Here is a 20352-nt window from a genome sequence, read left to right as displayed (position 1 = left end):
CTGCATGATCCCATCCACCGCAGAAACGCAGTACAGTCGAGAATAACATTGTTCTCATCTTGCTAGCTGTCAGCTTTTGGCACAAAATACATAGTAAAAAAAAAAGGAGGCATCCTTGTTCACGAATAAGCCAACGACTACTGAAACTAGAAACTTGCATTATTTTTGGTAACAAGCAGTACAAAATACTGCATGTAATAATAAACGAAAAAAAAAAATGTAACAGCTGGCATCTCTGTAAAAGTATCTCCAGTTGATCCATGTGTGGATTCATGCTTGAAATCAAGAGAAGAAAAATCACTGCTGATGTCATAGGGAAAAAAAAAAACAACAGCAAGCAAAACAAGAAGGGAAACTATAGAATTTCTACAAAACAAATGTCATATCATGTATACTTTAAGTAGTACAGGCAAGTGTTATTACAGTACCATCTTAACGCCTATGATACGGACCACAGTCTTTTGAATTTATCTGGACTGCCGGAGATCTAATATTGAAAATAAAGTTTCCCAGGTTCTCTATATCACAATGAAAAAAAAAATGGACTCCATATACAATTGTAGGGGTTGACCACAACAACAACAACAACACCATCATCATCAATAACAACAACAATACCACAATATCTTTCACAGTTTTTCTGTGACACTACAACTGGATCCGTTCTTCTGGGTATCATAGTAGAGAAAACACGATGTGACTAAGCTTCGCGTTTGGAGCCTCGCTGAGGCATAGGGCTTGATCTTGTCCTCCAATGCTGCACTGTGCTGGTTCTGAGATCCCACTCACGACGGGGGGAAAAGCGGAACTCTGCCCATGCCAGGAGGAGGGGTCGGGAGTTAGCACAAAGTCGGGGCTGACTGTACACCTTCGTTAACTCAGAGGGGTGTGAACTGGCACACCGCGTTGAAGAGCAGCTCCAGACATTTGCAGATCTGCGTCGCCTGGGGCTGAAGATAAAAGGAGAAAAACCCAGAAAAAAAATGTGCAGTGAAGCTAAAGGACGCAAAATCCTTCACGACTGATGTTGGTGACTTGTGGGGAGACATGCATATCATATTGAGTACAGAACATAGAGAATATCAAAGCAATCTAAAGTGAAACACTCCATGTCCAAGTTGATTTCAAAACATAGAGGGGAAAAAAATATTTCAATGACAGTTTCATCAAACTTGATCAAAGGAAAATACAACTAAACTTAAAACTGTAACACTGTTTTGCAAACAGTGCTATTAGTGTACACGTAAGTCGTAATCAAATATGCACATTGGGCAAATCATGATCTGCTGAAGAGTTTACTCAATATTGCACCACCAAGTAATTAGTGATATTTAGTGAAAGTCATCACTTATCACTAGCTCTGTTCAACAACTCAATCACCTCCAGTGCACATCATCAATAAAAATCCTTGTACAAATTTGTAGACTGACAGACTTTTAACCATTTGGGTGCCATGGTGTATATCTCCTGTGTGCACCATTATTCTGTTACCACTAAGCATGGGCACTTTTCGAAAACATTCTTGTTTCAAAGCCTTCCATGTAACTTTTTGCGGAAGCATTTATGCTCAAAATACAGTACAGCAAAGCTGCAGAGTAAATTGCACGCTTTGCTGTGATGTACAGTTTATGACAAAGCTATGGTTACTTTACTTGCAATGGCCAGTGTTCAACCCACTGAAAATGAATCCCGAGTATACTTGGGCAGGAGTCTCGGGGAAATGCGTGTTGTAGCAAAATCAGCTCGTCCTCGATGGGTTAAAAACAATTTGGTCCCTGTGTGGTTATGCATATGAGCAAAATATGTGAAATTGGCAAACCCATCGACTGAGCTGGGCATGCAGACATGGCACAAAGTGTTAATGTGCATTCAAATCATTATTAAAAAAGTCAACATTCCTTATTAACTCGTTTAAGACAAGTATCGAGTATACTTAAGCAGATGTCTACAGGAAATGTGTGTTATAGCAAAATCAGCTTGTCCTCAATGAGCTACAATATATCTACGTTGCATCATGAAGGTCAGGAAAAAACCAACATTGATAAACTTAAAAATGCGTATCATTGTAAAGCTAGGAGTCCAATTTTTCAGACATGGTAAAAAGAAAGAACTGACTTGGGGTTACTTTCGTATTGGTGATCTGTGACTGCACCACACAGAATCCACAAAATTGTTCCGTGCAGGCTATGGGTCAAAGGGAAAGCTCGCCCTGCAAATTAGTTTGTGTGAATATAAGCAGAAAAATAGGAAGAGCAGGACTGCAAAAAAGTTTGAGCCAATTCTTAAAGAAAGCAATGACTTTTTGGAAGTTGTGATTATCGGACACAAATTGGCAATTTCCTGACATCATAATATGTAAGCTCTTCCCCTTCCCCCATTGCTTTGTACTGTGGAATGAGAAATTCTAATTTTCCCATCAAGTTCAATTTCTGATTATTATGCAGCCTCAATAGGACGGTTGAAATTTTTTCTTAAAAACTTTTCTTAAAATTGTTTCTAGATTAAACCATATACAGTTATGGTTTATTGAAAAAAAAATAGTGATATCTCCTTATATTTGCGATGTTACTGCCAAATTTTTAATGTTAGGATGTTTTGAGTTTACAAGTGAACTACATACAGTACATATATATGCATCAAATGTGATAATTCCACAAAAATTTCAAATCACTGCTCCCGATGGTAAACAGTGCCTTTAATTCTGGGTGGTCACATATTTGACATGTGAGGGAAAACTGGAGTCATGGTAATTATCTTTTTCCATGAAATATTGCGATGAATGATGGAAAGCAATGTTTAAAAAAGAAAGAAAATAGAGCAATGACTTTAAAAAGATGGAAATTTGTGGAAAGACATATGACAACTATAGAAGAGACATGCACACATAACTTCCGATCATACTGCCAGGAAGACATAAAGATACTATCACTTATCATGGAACTTGGTAAGAGGGTTGGTAATTAAACAAACATTTTCAAAACTTGGCACACACTGTTGGGGTGGGGGGGGGGGGGGGGGAGAGGGGGAAATTTGTCTCAACTCCCTGACAGGAAACATAAAAGACGCAGGAAAGCGAAACGATGGGAAGGCTCGGAGAAAGACAGTAAAAGCCCGCGAAGCGCGGAGAGAAATTGGGAGAGTGGGTACGCTGGGCGGCTGAGTCAGCTCGACGTATCAACGAGTGATAGCGATCACCGCTGCAGGATATTTTAATGCATGGAGATGGGACAGGGATGTTATGTTTCGAACCCCAGATTTCGGCACTGGAGCCCTACTCTCCGCCTCCCGAGGGGGGAAAGTGCGGACTTGGGTGCTTAAGAATTAAATGGAAAAAGAACCTTTTGAATTCAGGCATGAATTTATCAGTCCTACACCTTAATCCCTCTTAAACCTACATCTCTCTTCCACCATGCTGTTTGTCAAACATCTAGATTTAGTACAGTGTATTTTATATTTTTGTCCTCTTAATTCAAAACAGTTCTAAGCCCTCAGGTGATCAGTTTAGAAAAAAATAAAATTCAAGTTAAAAAATCAGAGTATCCACACATATTCCAACTAAGGAGTCAATGATTTTTTTATTAATTTATTTCCTTACCCTTGAATTAACCTCTACGGCAGTATCATGCTCTTTCTTTCAGTTCTCAATGAAAATAATACTCAAAGACACGGTCTTCAATCAGATCTTGAGATTTGGTGATTCAATTCCTGATTGCAAATGTGTGTTTAATAGGGCATATTCCCCCTCTTTACAGTCAGGTGTTGTAGACACCATTACTATTTCCTAATACTACCATTATTATTTCATAATGATGGTAACAATGATGACTATACAATATTTACAATATTAATGTTGATATCATAATAATGCATTTATACAAGTGTCATGACAATTACAATCATCATCATTAGTTTAACAAATATCTTTATCGCTACTTTTTGGCTCTGTTTTGTACAGAGAACAGAGAGAGAGAGACAGAGAGCATGGGACAAACACCTGTCGATGTGATGAAAACAGGAGAAAATGCACAAACACACACACACACACACACACACACACACACACAAATAGAAAGTCAGCATGCTCTTTGTCTTTAAATGGCTCAATGTCGTCTCACAGTACACTGAGAATATTCGGTGTCTACGCCCAGAAGTTGAATGTAAAAACTGACTCATGGGCATGTTTGACTCTGCAGTGCATTAGGAGGAATACATCTGGAGGCTGAGACGGACGAATCACCAATAAAATTCCTGGGAACGGTTTTGACCACAGAAGGATTCGATATCTCCGCGCCGCTTCACGTGCGCAGGACTTCCCAAGAAGGATCCTCGCCATGATCGGGGCGTGAGCACACCTACCCCTTGGCAACGTGGCCAAACACTTGGTGGCACAAACCAGATCTTCACGCACGGGACCCATGGGTGGGCATGCCTCTAATTCTGCTGCAGATGGGACTCCAACTTTTCGAACAAAGGAAGGCGATAATCCAGTTTATATATCTTAAAGGAGCAGTGTGAACACTTTAATACCCACATACACACAAACTGTAAAGGTGAACAATATTACAAAACGGGTTCAATACTGCTGAAAGGAGTCGCTTGTGCTTTCTGCATTTGTTCACTAATGCACTGGAGTGCAAAAAGGGTGCAAGAAAGCATAACAGCACTGTGTCGTATTTTACGGCAGATACATGTACAGTGTAGCTGTGACCTGTGCATGCAGCACGAACCTTGTAAAGCCGTTGAGGACAAGTCCGGAGTATACTCGGGCCGGTGTCTATGGGAAATGTGTGTTGTAGTAAAATCAGCCTATCCTCAGTGGGTTAGCAATCGCTTTGATTCACACAGTGGTAGGCACAACCAAATCGACGAGTGGCCCCATTGTACTGAAATACGTTTTACCAGCCAATATCATAGTCCACAAACCCACTTTATAAATCAAATAATGCACAGGTTTAAGTTTGTGATGTAATACGGGAAATGCAGCACACTTCAAGGTATCACAATATCATGCAAAATGTTGCACCATTGTACATGCTCTTGAATGTGCTGCATCTCCACTAATTAAACACAATCTCACTTGAGCATTATTTGTATACTAACCTCATTAAATTCAAATGACACTAGTAAGGACCAGTATTATAAGGCCAGGTGGGACCACCGTGTCACACAAGAGAAATTGAACCCTCACACATCGCTTACCTGGTGAGTACATTCAAACAGTAGACAGTCGTAGACCTCCTCCCCCTCTTGACCAAGCTTGACCGCCATCAACTGCCGGCCCAAGCTGTCCTCGTAGTGGACGGCGCGGATGATTTCTACCAGACCATGTCTCCAACGTACTACCTGTATTCGTGTTCATCATCATTATGATAGTTTTGTTTTGTTTTGTTTTTGTTTTGTTTTTTTTTGGGGGGAGGGATACGGAAGTGTGGCATTGGGGAAGGGTATAATGAAAGAAATAAAGAGGAGAGGTGACGCTAATGTCAAACTCTACTGTCACCCCTGAGGGGTGATAAGAATAGAATTGAAAGACTATATTTGCATCATCAATATCAGTATTTATAATTCCGCTTTACACTATGTAATTTTAACATATATTCTATATGAAGACAATGAAAATAGTAAAGCATAAAAAAAGCAGACACGTTTCAGGCGTTTTAGCGAGTAATCTTGACGGGAGGTTTCTGGCAGTTCAATTACTAATGGTTTAATAGACAGGATAAAAGTGGGTGACACAGCATTTGCTCTTGCAACTATTGCTTTGGTCTTTAATATTTTCTCCAACGACTTCGGGTTTACGGCTAGGATTGTAATAGGGCTTTAGGTTTAGTCTGGTGTAGGGATTAGGATTAGGGCTAGGTTTACAAAATGTTTGTGGGTAGAATTTATGTTTGGCTTAGCGTTTAAATATTTCATGGAAGCAATTGTCGCAGGAGCAAATGTCGTGGAACCAAAAAGGGGAAGGGGGGGGGGGGTATCTTGTCCAACCTACCTGTGGCGGTCTCATGCCAGGTGGAACCTGATACCGGTCCTGCGGAAGTTTCTCCACTATCTTCATGCCGTACTTGGAGAGGTTGAGCGTGACAAAGTCCTGGTCATTCTCCGCAAACTTGAACTGACCATCCATCTGTTGAGGGTGCAGATTAACACCTTTTAATATTCAAAGTGACATTCACCTCAAAGAAAGGGAGAGTTACAGTTACAGCAAGGATGGATGATAAAGCAAAGCTTGTCATCTACTGAGTAAAATCTACATCTTGTACATCCACATGGACTCTTTATTTTAGCAGTGATATTCAAGCAGATTAAAGATTAATGTAAATTGTTTTTTCCTTTCTTGTGTTTCTCTTCATACATGTACAGTTGTCTTTTATGAATTTTGATGCATTATCCTACAGGCTACATGTACAATGTACGTATATTCAACCTCCTCAACTTTTCTCCACATTCTTTTTAAGGAACATAATAAATTGCATGATAATTTACAAGACTTTTAATTTTCAAGTACGATAATCAACAAACACTTATTTTATTCTTGTATTTCCTATTCTTTGCATAGTAAATTACAAAGATTTATACACCCTAGTTGCATAGCGAGTAGCAAATTGTTTTTACACACTGCACTCTCATGATTTTTAAAAGATAAGTACAAAAGCAAATGTTGACCCCCTAGAAAACCCAGGTTGTTGCTTTAAAGATAATCAATCAAATGAAATGAAAATGGAGAAGACTTCTAATGGGTCTGACTCCTCCTACGAATTAAACCAAGAACCTGCTCCATCTAATGCAGACGGACCATCCAGTGAACCACTGAAGCTCCTAGGATGCTACCCTGTATGTATGTCACTATAATTACTGGCAACCCCTTCGCTCCTAAAAAGGGGAGGGGGCCTCAAAGGGGGGCCTCTCCTGTTACTTCCTGCTTTATATTATGACAGCTCCCCAATTAATAGCTCTCCTATCAAATTACATGACCAATGTGTGGTGTGAGCACTTCTGAACACAACTTCACTTGCTGCTGTGTCAACTTGCACAATGTACAATTGTCTGTCCTTGTCCCATGAAGTCCCATGTATCTGCCCCATGAGGCCTAAGTCTCATTATGTCCTCTCTGATCTTTATGTCTCTATTCCACCACTCCAAACTGTGATAAAAGAGCACTGCCCCATAACATCATACTCACTTTATACAGTTGTACGTATCAATCACAAACAATGGACTGTACATTGCCATTATTGTATCCTACATTTCCTAGTGTGTCAGGTAGAGTAAAAATCCTCTTTGATTTGAGCATTCTGTTCCTCTGTTCACTTCGACCGCAGAATTTTTGAGGAGCCTTTTTTTAGGAACCTGAGGGTGTTAGCTCATTCTACAAAACTTGTAAGTAATGTATTGTAAAATGAGGAATATTCGCGTGCAATTTAATTTTGCGAATTTCGCGAGAGCCAAGATTTGCGAAATTAAAATGCACGCAAAAGTTCTTGTCTACACTATATGCATAGAATGTCAGAGGCAACATGCAAAAATGTCAAAGGCCGTTGGCTCGAATTTGTGAAAATTTCATGCCACGAAAATATCGTGTTTTCCAGTACATGTTCTTTATTGGAAGAAATATGTTATCATGCATTATAAAATGGGTTCAAGAATGTAGCCAATAGGAAGCGCTGAAATGAGTCACACGTGCTTTGGTTACTCAGTCCCATTGCACTGCGTGTTAAATCCTATTGCCGATCGTCTGTGCGCGCGGCAGCTCCTTTGAATTGCATGCATACGCGCTGTCAATCCTGTTAACAACTTCTAGTTCGGGCTGCCGGCCAGCCGGCCTTTCTTCCCTTGTGCATGTGTGGCGTACGTATCATACGTACAGTGTACAGTAGACCAAGCGTTGTGGGACCGGACGCGTACATGGAGTCACTTTGAAGGGCAAATCCAACGATTTAGCAGGTTAATTCTCATGCCGTTTTCAGAGTATGTTGTCTAGTAGGCCTATATGAGGAGTCTATATCAAGTCTTTAAGGTAAAGGGTGCATATTCTATGTAAAATAAGTAAGTTTTCATGCGGGAACTTAAGTGTCCGGAAACCCAACCCCCCATCATACTTATGTGCGGGAGTTCCGAGTGCGATGTGCGTACAACAGTAAATGTTTGGGACGAACATCTTCGGACGTCTTGACCCACAAAGGTACGTGAAAAACGCTGAAAAATGCTGTTAGTTTTCGAATTTTCGACCCATTTTATAAAACAAATGATGCACAGGATTATTTCGTGGCGTTAGTGGAGGCGTATAGCTCACTCTCGGGTATTTACAATGTAGTGCAACATGCACTCGGCTTCGCCTCGTGCATGTTTCACAATTGTAAATACCCTCGAGTGCACCACGCCTACACTAACACACTCTATCCTGTGCATCATTTGTATAGCAATGCATTGTTCTACATCAATTGATTATTAAAGGATGTGTTCTTCCATTTAAAATCGGTCACATTTGCTGAATCTCAATTCAAATGCTAAAAAAAATTTAGAGGTGCCTGCCAATGCACTGATGACAAGATAGTGACTTTAATGCAGCAAAATTCCTTTTTGATTTGATACGGAAATACTTGAAGAGGGATTCTTTTTCTTATATAAAATCTTCCTTCATGGCACCGCTCCATGGAGGATTTCGCCAACAATGGCATAACAGGAGATCGGTGCCAAATCTTTTGAAGAGTGTGAGGAGTTAGTGAGGCCATGTGACAAATAAACTGACGAAAACCACATGGTGCGAGTACAGTTGTACAGTGTAATCCCTCACATAATATTTGGCTCGTAGACTCAGATCTTACCGGTTCAGGCTTGGCCATCACATTTCAATGCTGACATGGCTCCACAGCTAGAAGGTGAAAGACCTCCATAAATATTTCACTGCATGCCTTTTAGGCCCAATTCACACCAAATGCCTGGTCCACTTGCCCGCAATGTTGTGCACTTACAGTAAAATATATCAGAGAAAAGGGGCTGTACGTAGCTAAAATTGGGCCGCGGCTCGGACTCACATTACTGTTTACGCCAAGCTTGGGCCATGGCAAAGCTTTGGTGTAAACGGGGCCTTTAGGCTACTCTGAATTTATGGAATTTGGTAGGAAACACTAGATTCGGTCCAGTTTGGCCTGGTCTATGGCCTGGAATTTGTTTGAAAAGAATAGAACAAAGTAAAGGACTACAGCAATTCTTCACTAGTGTAAAAGTGGATTCTTTCGTGGTGGTTTTATTTTCGCGCTTTTCGCGCTTTGAGGTTGAACCGCGAATTTAAACATCACGCGAAAATGTTTTGAACTCGCCGCTTGTTACAACGCTATTGCGCACATGCACACACAAAGATTTCGCGCATTGAGAGTGTTGATGGTCAACACACACACAGCGATACCGCGCAATGTAGGTACAAGCATGTTATAAAGTACTTGAGAGACAGGATTTCAGGTAAGCCTGCATTTATTTTTAATTTCTATTTAATAAATAAAAGAATAATTGGATTATAGTTTGAGTTTTCATGTGCAAAATAAAACAGTTTTTGCTGACTGTGAATTCACAGATTTTGCCGACCGCGAATTTAAACACACGCGAAAAAGTCGGCACTGATGGAAACCGCGAAAGTATCTGTACGCAAAAGAAACCACTTTTACAGTATGTTGTACTTGTACACGCAGGTCTATTCAGAGCAGGCCCTGAAACTGGAATAGCAGAAAGTTTTTATTGGTCCAAACCTGTGCCTGGTCTAGGGCCTGGATCAGGTCTAGGTGGTCTTCTTGTGAGTGCTGAAGCCCCTGGGCAGTGGCAATCATCCCAACATACCTCACCAGGAAATCTACAGAGAGAGTCAGCGGGTCCCGAACAACTGCAAAGAATAAGTGGAAAAAAATCTATGAAACTAAAGTGGGTGTTATTCCATAAAAGAAAAAAAAAGATGAATCGAAATGTAACATGGGATTACATTGTAGTGTCTCTGTAGTTTGCAAAATGACTATTAAAACTGAGTAGCTTGTACAATGTGCTAAAGATTGTGAATCAGACTCTTTTCTTTTTAATCTTTATATCACAAATAATCCCTGAAACATTGTGGAAAAGGAAGAGCACTTCATAATTTCTGTTCATAAAAAGGCTAGCACAGGTACTCTATTGAAATCTTCCAAAGACTAATCATATCTTGTCATATTCCCTCCAAGATGCTGACATCCCTGTATAGACTGCACATGACCTGTCAAGTTTTTTTAAAAAAAGGAGAAACAATACTTTGTACACAGTATATCTGCAAATTAAAAGCATATCTGTACAAGTCACATTCACAAAAGCAGCCATGCATTAAAATCCTCAACATCTCAACCATTTCTTCATTGCTCATATAAAGCTTGGGTGGTCAGGAAATATGAAGAGGAATCATAGAAATGAAAAAAATCATGTGGGTGAATATTTCTCTCTTTTTTTTTTTTTGCCCCTTTTCAGCTATCCATACACGCAGCACAAGCTCCTATGACATTTGGAGTTTGTGTCTCACAGTGAGTTAATCCACACGTCTTTGCTGACTGATACTATCAAGCTATAACTGACTTCAGAGGCTTGTATCAATTTCAAATCCCCACCCGCCCCATCGATCCACTTGCCTCAACATCAATCAGCTCCGAAGTCACTCACATTTCTTCCCCGAAAAAAAGAGAAGAAAAATGATGATTATGCTGATTGAATTACTGATGAGCGAAGCGTTCCTTATCGTTAGCTCTCCGCGGCGACAAGTGCAAATCAAGATATATCTGAGCTCGTGACGGAGGCACACATGTTCCAGCCGAGACGCCGTTCGACTCTCTCTGGCTCAGATTCTTCTGGATCTGGGTAAAACTGGAGGTAGATCCCTGCCCCCCTCCCTCCCTCTCCACAGGGGATGAGGTACAAATGAGATTAGGAGTGTAACAGGAAGGGGGTGGGTCTGGGCTGAACGCAATTATCCACTCCTATTAGAAGGTTAATAAAGTGATGGATGAAACATCCCGGTATATATATGGATCCGTGCCTTTTTCTTTCTCTCTTTTTTTTTTCCCCCTCGGTGCATGTGTGTCTCTGTGTATGCGTGTGTGTGCCTTACACGTGTGTGTCTAAAAAGTGTGTCACGTACGTGTATTAAAGTGTGTCCACATGTTGTGCATGTTTCGGCGTGATAGGTGAGGATGAGCTGGACACAGTCAAATTGAGATGCATCTACTGTTCATTCAGAGCACCAAGCTGGGGGGGGGGGGGGCACCCTGTGAGACTCAAACCCATGCCTTACAGCTTCCTGCATAAGAGCACAACCACAGTGCCTAATGACATAACCCACAAAAGTATTATGATATCATGCTACTAGTAAAAAAGGGAAAGTATGGACAATGGGCCTGAATTTCAGTTTGGTATTTGAAAGACTCTTGATTGACATTTGGTGGTACAATATTTGAAGACAAGGAAATTCATATTTCAACTGGGATTACAATTCAATGTATCTCCATTGTTTCCTATACTCTTGGAAGTAAACACAGACATGAAGACTCGGTAAAAGCAATCAGGCACTGAAACATACACATCTGTGTACAAAATTGTATACCAAAGATCTTTAAATCTGTGTTGTCCCTATTTGGGAGCATGACCATACATGTACATAACCTTGAGAGAGTTTTCTGCAAGATAGCCAGTTGTGTTTGTGCAAGGTACTGTAATTCAAGTTGGTTTGTGGTTGCTATTTTGGTTTTTGAAAAAAAAAAGGAGAGAAAAAGTATTCTAACGAAGATAAAAGTGCAAGGCATTGAAGTAAAGCAGAGACACTGAACAAATTTGCTTTGTTCTGCAAAACAACCAGATTCATATAAGATTAAAATACTAGTTCAAACAAATTTGAGATCATGAAAACTGTGACTTATAATACAGTTGTATTAAATTAATGAGATTATGGTAAGGATAAGTCTGTAAATCAGAACAACTGGGAATGTCTGAAAATGCCACCATCGAGCTGCAGTCCTACAAGTATGATGAAACAGGTGTTTCTTGGACAGCTTGGAAATATACGTGGTCCATTATAATTCAAACAATTCTTGGGACGAGGAGGGGGACAAAAAACGGCAACTACGAAGACTCAAAACAGAAACAGACAGCCGAGACAAAAAAGGACCACAAATGACCGCATAACCGCAGGAGATATAAATCGTCCCCAGCAGAATCTCGGCTCGCCATGAAATCCCAACGGTCGACTCCGACAGCAGCTGCACATCTCCCTTGTATGGGACAAGATTCTGAAAGTGTACTTTTGAAAAGTTTTGGTTTCCTGAGATTTTTGTGTTCTTCTTGTCGTTTCTCCTGGCTGCGTTTCGACGCCTCGGCTCTGCCGAGAGAGAATGAGAGAGCGATGGTGGCTTGTTGGAGGAAATTGGGGTAGGCATTCGCCCCTCCTCCGATCCCTTTCTCTTATTAGGCTCTCGACGCGAGGGAGAGATCAGTGTCTCCTCGGCTGATTGCCGATTGCGCTGCTGTTACTCCTACGACTGAAGAGTGCACTCGACAGTCCATGGGTTCCTCTAAACAGGGCCCACTCGGCTGGATCTGCGTGGACAAACCTTCAGCCAGACATATTTTAGAGACATTTCAAGATTCGTTCGTTTTCAGAGCAGTTTTGCAGGTGGCATGAAAAACACTTGTAGGTATATTAATCCCACTGATATCACAATGACGAGTTGCAGGGTGTTTAAAGGAACTATTTACAATTGGAAGCAGTGATTTAAAAAATGTTTGACTTAACACATTTGATGCATAATGTGAAAGTCAGTTGTACACCCCGTATCACAAAACAACCTACTGCATAAAAATTTCACAATAGAGCCTAAAATACAGGAGATATTACTATTTTTTCTCAATAAACCGTAAGATGTTGGTGGTTTATTCTAGATACAATTTTATCACAGTATTGTTCACATTTTGTATATCTAACAATTTACTTAAACATTGATTGTACAGATTAAGAGTTGTACATTGGTTGTTTATATCATTAACTCGCATTTCAGAGCTATTTTGAAGCACTAAAGCTACATTGTGTAGGTTTTTGTTTTACCCGTTGAGGGCGAGTCCCGGGTATACTCGGGCAAGTGTCTATGGGTACGTGTGTACGTAGTAGAAAAATCAACCTGTCCTCAATGGGTTAAAGCTCTGGGAACAGAATTTTCTGGGTACAAGTACATGCTGAAAAGACAGCTCTCTACAACTCTGTCCTCAGAACTGCCATGAGACTCAAACTCTGACTCAATAATACTTTGTTGGCAACCTACAAAAGGAAGGGGATGAAGAAGAAGGCAACTTACTTGTACAAGAACCTGCTCTGAAAACTTATATCTACCTGTAGGATGGATAATAGTGTACATGCAAACATACATGCATACACACACATCCATGCTACACATCACGATGAATACATTGTAGATCAAAGCCTGGCATCATGCAAGATGTGTACATTATTCAGCTGGTACACTCTATGCCAAAGCAGCCATAGGCTGGGCTTATACATTAATTGCCTAGACTATGAAAATTTGACTGTTATGGTGTGCCTGAGTTCCACTCATTTTTGCAGGGCATGAAACTGTGAATTGCTACATTCTGAGTGGGTTGTCTTTAAATAGATATCCTCTACTCCACTTGTTAGATAAAAAGACAACAATTTCAAAACAAACCAACAGCTTTATTCAATCTCCTGACTATGTGAATTTCTGTATAAGCATACTACCTACAGTTTTATTACACTGACTGAGCGTATTACATTGAATGTATTCTGTCCAATTAACAGAATCCAATCCAATTCTATTCAAAGCAATTCAATTCAATCCCATTCAATACTATCTGATCCTTTCCGATCAAACGTGATTGAATCCAATTGAACCCAATCCAATCTAATCCAATCTAATCCAATCCAATCCAATCCAATCCAATCCAATCCAATCCAATCCAATCCAATCCAATCCAATCCAATCCAATCCAATCCAATCCAATCCAATCCAATCCAATCCAATCCAATCCAATCCAATCCAATCCAATCCTATCCTATCCTATCCTATCCTATCCTATCCTATCCAATCCAATCCAATCCAATCCAATCCAATCCAATCCAATCCAATTTAGTTACTATGAGTTTCGTATACTCAGTGCTGTTGTGAACAGTTATAGCTGACCTTCCAGGATCAAGTTTAAATCTTTAAGTCCCAGTCACATATAAACACGGATGCTCAAGGATCTACAGTTTGTACACAGTGATCCGGGGAGATCCGCTGAAGTCCGGGGAGATCCGGGGAGATCCGGGATAGTTTCGACCTCGATGGAGTGTCGACGAGCGTTGGTATGACTGTGCACACGGTATCAACACGGCAGCTACACGGATAGGGCAGAAAGACCACGGCATCTACACAGACAAACACGGCATCTACATTTGTACACGGATCAACACGGCAGCTACACGGCAGCCACACGGACCACCCCGGATTGCTTTGCCAACACGGCAATCCCCGGATGACGCCGGATGTTTTTGACAGCAAAAGTTGCTGTGCTGGCCTCCCAGATGTCCGCGGATCTACACGGACATACACAGATGTCCAAGGCATCAACACGAATCTCTCCCCAGATCATCCCGGATCAGATCCGGGGTGGTCCAGGGTGATCTGGGATGTCTATGTGACTGGGGCTTTAGTTTCGTTTGTTGGGATAATACACACACACACATGGAACTCTCCTGTCTACATGGGGTATCTAAGGCTACTCACAGGGGGGCTTTCGCTCCGCTACCATGCCTCCTGTCTCTTTGTAGCCCGTCCTCAGCGCAGAGTGCTGGTTTGGCCGCAGGGGCGCGGCAGCCGGGGGATACCCGTAACCAGGATCTACCTGCAGGGGGCAAAAGGGTCAAGGACATGAGAAAAGGGAATCATTAAGATGGTAGAATACTTTGTAGAATAAGTGATACTATGTACAACTGTACATTGATTAGCACACACATCTGAAAGGCTACTTCCTATAAATATGCTAGGCATTCTATTACCAATGTTCCCAGTTTGAGGAATCTGAGCTGCTAGGTTAATACTACCATAATTAAAGATATTGCGTAGATACGAAGCAATGAAATGAGAAAAACAAGCTCCACAAGACAAAGAGTGCTTCAAAAAAGTGATGAAATTTGTTAGTACGTGTATTATTCACTATGTTTAAGAACAGCTTCTTGTGATTATTTAAAAATTATCTTGATTATTTGAGAAATAGCGCCCTCATTCGATTATCGCCACAGTGAGTGTCTGAACACTACAGCAAATTGTGATTTCCCCCACAAAATTAGCAAATTCCATTCTTGTTAGGTTGGGCTATTTGAGGTTAAGCTGCTATTTAAAGAACAAAGACAGGCAATAATGCTATTATCTCCATGCAAAAACTTGGCATCGTGACAGCTGGAATAATGAGCATTTCACATACATCATCAGCATTTGGTAACATACAGCGTATAAAAAGCGAAATCATTTCAGGTTTGAAATATAAAATAAACACCGAAATGGAAAATAATTCTTACCCAATATGTACAAAATGTACACATACAATGTAACAAAAAATTTGGCACAGCTTTAGCCTTGAGATCCCCCGCCCCCCCCCAAAAAAAAAAAAAAAATGTTCTGCTACTTTTGTCACTGTGTTTAACTATACATGGTGTGCTTTGAAGGTGAAGGTTCCATCCAAATTTATGATTTCCTTTTTCTAATTAACAAGAAACATTATTCTTACAAGGAATCTGCATCAAACAAACACGTCATCATAATCCATTTTTTTCTCTCTTTTTTAAAAATCACATCTTGTCTTCTTTAATCAAATCTGTGAACTACAACAAGCACAAGCTTAAGAAATTTTTCATCTCTAAACAAAACAGAACAAAAAAACAACAACTAATCATTTGACATGGAGGAGGTCTTCTGAGACTCCAAAATTAGCCATTGTTGATTCCACAAATCGAAGTCGATCGACTCGCACCTGGCTCTGTCAATGACTTCCTTAGCATCCAGCGAGATCAGATTCAACATTTTTCAGATTACACTGCGCTTCATCGTGATGCTAATGCAGTTGCAAATTTAGCTCTTCCCATAATCCCACCTACGTGCAGGTCAATCAAGGGTCGCTCGGCACTTTGTGAGGCCCTGAGATAACAAGGTACCGTCTTCATACTTCTTTACGGTTGATGAACGAAGTTTGAAAAACTGCTTGCACATTAAGATGTGTTATAATCTCAATTATTATCATGTTTTTCATAGCTGCCATTATTAACATATTAAAGAGCAGAATGAGATGAAAAGAATATTACTACTTTAATAGGTTTTATATACAACGTATTATTTTGCATTTTTTGTGAGAAGTCTGACATTTTTGAAGAAAAAGGCTTATTTGGGGGTCTCACAAGGCCTATTGAGAGTCTACATCAAGTGAGTTATCCTGTCTGTTGTGAGGTTGTAGCACCTGATAAAAAGCACCAGTATTTTACCTAATAGTCGCAAACAAGTGGTAGACTTGGTGATAAAGTCCTTGCCCTCTGACTTCACTGAAGTGTACACCAATCTTATGAAATGTCCCTTTTTTGGCATTTAATTATTAACCTGTTGAGGATGGACTACTGTAATTTTACTGTAAGAGCATGCATTTCCCATCTGACACCTGCGGGAGTATACTTGGGACTCATCTTCAACGGGTTCAAATGAAGAAAATAGTATGAAAGACACACATGTATGGATAGATCAAATTTGTATTGTGATCATGTACAACTGTAATATTAAACCCAGCACTGATGACTTTGTATGTAATGGTGAGTGAGCTGTAAGCTGCTACAAGTTGGATTTTGATGACTCAGTGCCCCAGACCATGATTTGAATCTAATATTTGTGTACAAAGCCACTATTAAGGGAGATTTGAAGGTGATGACATCACCAACTTCCATAATTTTCATGCAATTCGCGAAACATTTGAGTGATATTACTAAATTTCATAACTTTCTAGGTCTTCGATATAAAATTGGTGAAACTTGGACTATCATATTCATGTGATTGCACTCTCATTCATCTCAATATTGTGTGGGACTTTACTTTAGGGAAGGTCAAAGTAAAGTGTTGTTTATCTTTGAATAAGGGAGCTTTTTGTACCCAAAACATGGTGGAAAAGCGCTACATATGGATACTGCCAAACACAATGAACCCAATACATGACCATACTAATACGTGTATTGTCATTTGATCCCATGCACATTCATCTATTAAGTCATAACTACTGTACAATTTGTATTTTACATCACTGGATAACTGACAATGGCTTTCACATAATAAGGTTCTGAACAACAACAACAACAACAACAACAACAAAGGAATTTACAATTCCATCTACCACATGTTTATTGTTGTAATCCCCCCCCCCCCTCTCTCTCCATCCCTTTTTCTGTTTCTCTCTCTGTAGCGGAACTACAACATGTATCCCTCTCTTTATACAATTATGTAGTTGTTGCATATTTCTCATACGATGTACCAAGGAGGATTACGGGTATTATAATTCCAATGCTATTGTTACAAACATGCAGTAATGTGAAGTGTCATTCAAGTAATGATGATTTCTGCCTTTAATAATCCTGTGGGGAAAATGCTACAAATTGAACACCCAAACCCTTTAAATATTGTACAGTGTATGATTGTGCACTTTTTCAGGTTAAGTAATAGTTTCATTTGATGCATGAGAGAAAAAATACTTCAAATCATTACAAACTGCCTGGTCTCAGAGGACATGTACAAATTGTACATTGTATACGTGTGTACGTTAACGATATTCGACAAAAGAATTGATTCAATACTACAGCTAACTGTACCCCTGAAAAGATTCTAGTTTCTGTTTCTTTTTCTATTTCATTATCTCACAGGATAGAGAAATCATCTGTGGATCATAATGTACTTCTTTAAATAGAAGAAGGAAAAAATATTCACACTTCCTAATTCAGTATCCCAAAGTTCTCTCTGATGAATTAACCACAAAAGGCAAAACAAACAGAGCATAGACAACTTCAGAGAGCTGAAATTATGATAAAAATAATTCCCACCCCTCCATTGGTATGTCCCCTTTGATTGGTGTTCCGTTTCCCCCCTCTTCCAGCACGGAAACGCCAAGGTGGTGAAAATCCACCCCTGGAGGGGCGCAAGCTTCCAGTTTTGAATTGAATCATAACAGGATGGGTACAAATTGCTTACGGGGTCAGTGAGGGTCGTGGTGGAGAAGACGAGAGTGAGAGTTTCAGTCGGGCTGTCGACCCACAAGGTTCATTCTCCCTCCAAGTAGGAAAGTTGGAAAGTTCTCTTCATCAGTACTGGCACGAAGATGAACACATGACTAAAATAGGTACAATTGTATGTGCTTCCCTGTACTGTCAACCACATAATGTATGGCACATTCATTCATAAAGCCTGCATTTACATTACTTTTTTCAAATGGCTTCACAGGCATTTTATCCTGAACATCATATACATTAATAACATTACCGGGTATATTGAAGAGTTTGTTCGCAAAAACCGATGAGTCCATATTTGCCAAATGGAGATATTTGTGATTAAAGGTCAAGAAAAATAAGGAGAATAATAAGAACATTTTTGCTTCTTTTGACCATAACTTCAAAAATATACCTTTATAATGTAGTGACCAATACAGCTGTATATCATTTAAAAGGTATTATTTTGTACTTTATGACAGAGACCGTACAGTACTTCAAAATCTTCAAAAATGGACATACCGGTTTTTGCGAACAAACTCTTCATATGTAACAATGCGGTACAACCGTATCATTGAAATACACAGTGTTCATGTACTTCAGATGGTTCACAGTAAAATCATGTAAGTAATTATAGTTTAAAGCATTATATAAGGCTTCTAACTTTTTTATCTTTCTTTCATCGCAGAATGTGTCACAAAAGGAAAAGCCACTTGGCAGTTTCTATCAACTAGTTTAATGTAAACACGTAAATGACTTGTATGCATTCTGCTTGTAATAAAGAGAATCTAATATTGACAACTTTGACGGGGTTGAAATCCGCGGTACAGTTTATCTCAGACAAAGATCAGGTGTATGTATTATAGTTCAAGAGATGGGGCAATGCCACATTAGCCCTGAAATAAATCACATTTCCCTGATCTGAAAACACGCAGATGGGGGGGGGGGGGGGGGGGGGGGGGGGGGGGGCAAAGCACATATTCTGTGCATGTTTCAGTTTTGGCCGCGATAAAAATCATGCTACAAGGTCCCGCAACACTGTTCTTACATGGCACAGCTTCCCCTTTCTATGCGACTCTTTTCATCGCGAGTCAACACTGCCATGGTGGCCAATTCCACACGGACGAACGGACCATGTACAGGGGGTTCTGAGCTACATGTACCCTTGGTTCTGGTAAAGCCGAGAGAGAGCAAGAGAGAAGGGGGGAACTTGCCAACTCAAGAAGGGGCCTAAAAAGCCAGAGAGGAAACCCATCACTCCACACTGGGTCTTACTCGTCCAATCAGTCATAAGGCGAAAGCGCAACGACAGTTTGATATCACACTTACTTTGACATTTGGGCTTTGCATGTTATTTCTCGTCGTCCCACGGAAGTGCCTCCATCAATGCTGCTGGGCTGATAGTGAACTATGAAAGTCTTTCTACGATTGAAAGATAGGACCTTCTGACACATCGCTCTGTATACAGAGAGCATCCTCCCCCCCTCCTTTCATTCTTTCTTTTAGTATGCAAGACTTGATCTGTTTGAAGAGCCCCAATCCCGACTTCTCAAGTCTTTATATACACCAAGAGCTTTCGTGAACAAAGGGGCAAATACTGTAGGAAGCAGAAAGGGGAATGCTAATACATCTTAGACTCAAAGTCCACCAATTTTTAAACAGGACAAGCACTCTTGTGTAATACTGGCCAAATGCCACAACACATCTCCAGTAAAACCACTTTATATTGCTGCCTATACAAATCGATGCAAATGTCCCCCCCCAAAAAAAAAATAAATAAATTATAATATATATATATTACATTGTATGATATTAATCATAAAAAATACACATACAAGCTGTACAAATAAATATGATAAATATTACTTAGCAAGTTGATGATGTCATACCCTCTCAATTTTTCATGTATGTTATATGAAATTTGGATTTTTTTTTCTTTTATTTAGTTTAGCTAATACAAGTAAAAGCATGTTCTCATATACTTTGTACCAAGATATATCAGAGTTAACATTTGTTTTTTGTTTTTTAATTTTGGGTGGTTTTAAGACAAGTTTTCTACA

General features: G+C 40.0%; 1 protein-coding gene across 1 annotated transcript in view; it reads right to left on the bottom strand.

Annotated features, from left to right (window-relative positions):
• Positions 1-835: 835 nt before the first annotated feature.
• The window catches only part of LOC139720409 (integrin beta-1-binding protein 1-like), a 30808-nt gene continuing 11291 nt past the window's right edge, over positions 836-20352 (bottom strand). The window contains exons 2-6 of the mRNA XM_071631770.1: positions 14793-14910; positions 9744-9874; positions 5993-6127; positions 5200-5343; positions 836-950 (exon numbers count right to left, since the gene is read on the bottom strand). Coding sequence (XP_071487871.1) covers positions 879-950; positions 5200-5343; positions 5993-6127; positions 9744-9874; positions 14793-14910 — 600 coding nt within the window. The 3' untranslated portion in view covers positions 836-878. The remainder of the gene's footprint in view (positions 951-5199; positions 5344-5992; positions 6128-9743; positions 9875-14792; positions 14911-20352) is intronic.

This window comes from Diadema antillarum, unplaced genomic scaffold (assembly GCF_040938485.1).
Source record: "Diadema antillarum isolate AM-2024a unplaced genomic scaffold, OU_Dant_1.0 scf00000128, whole genome shotgun sequence".
Classification (NCBI taxonomy): domain Eukaryota; kingdom Metazoa; phylum Echinodermata; class Echinoidea; order Diadematoida; family Diadematidae; genus Diadema; species Diadema antillarum.
The sequence above is the reverse complement of the archived record's forward strand: the minus strand, read 5'-3'. Positions and strand labels throughout refer to the sequence as shown.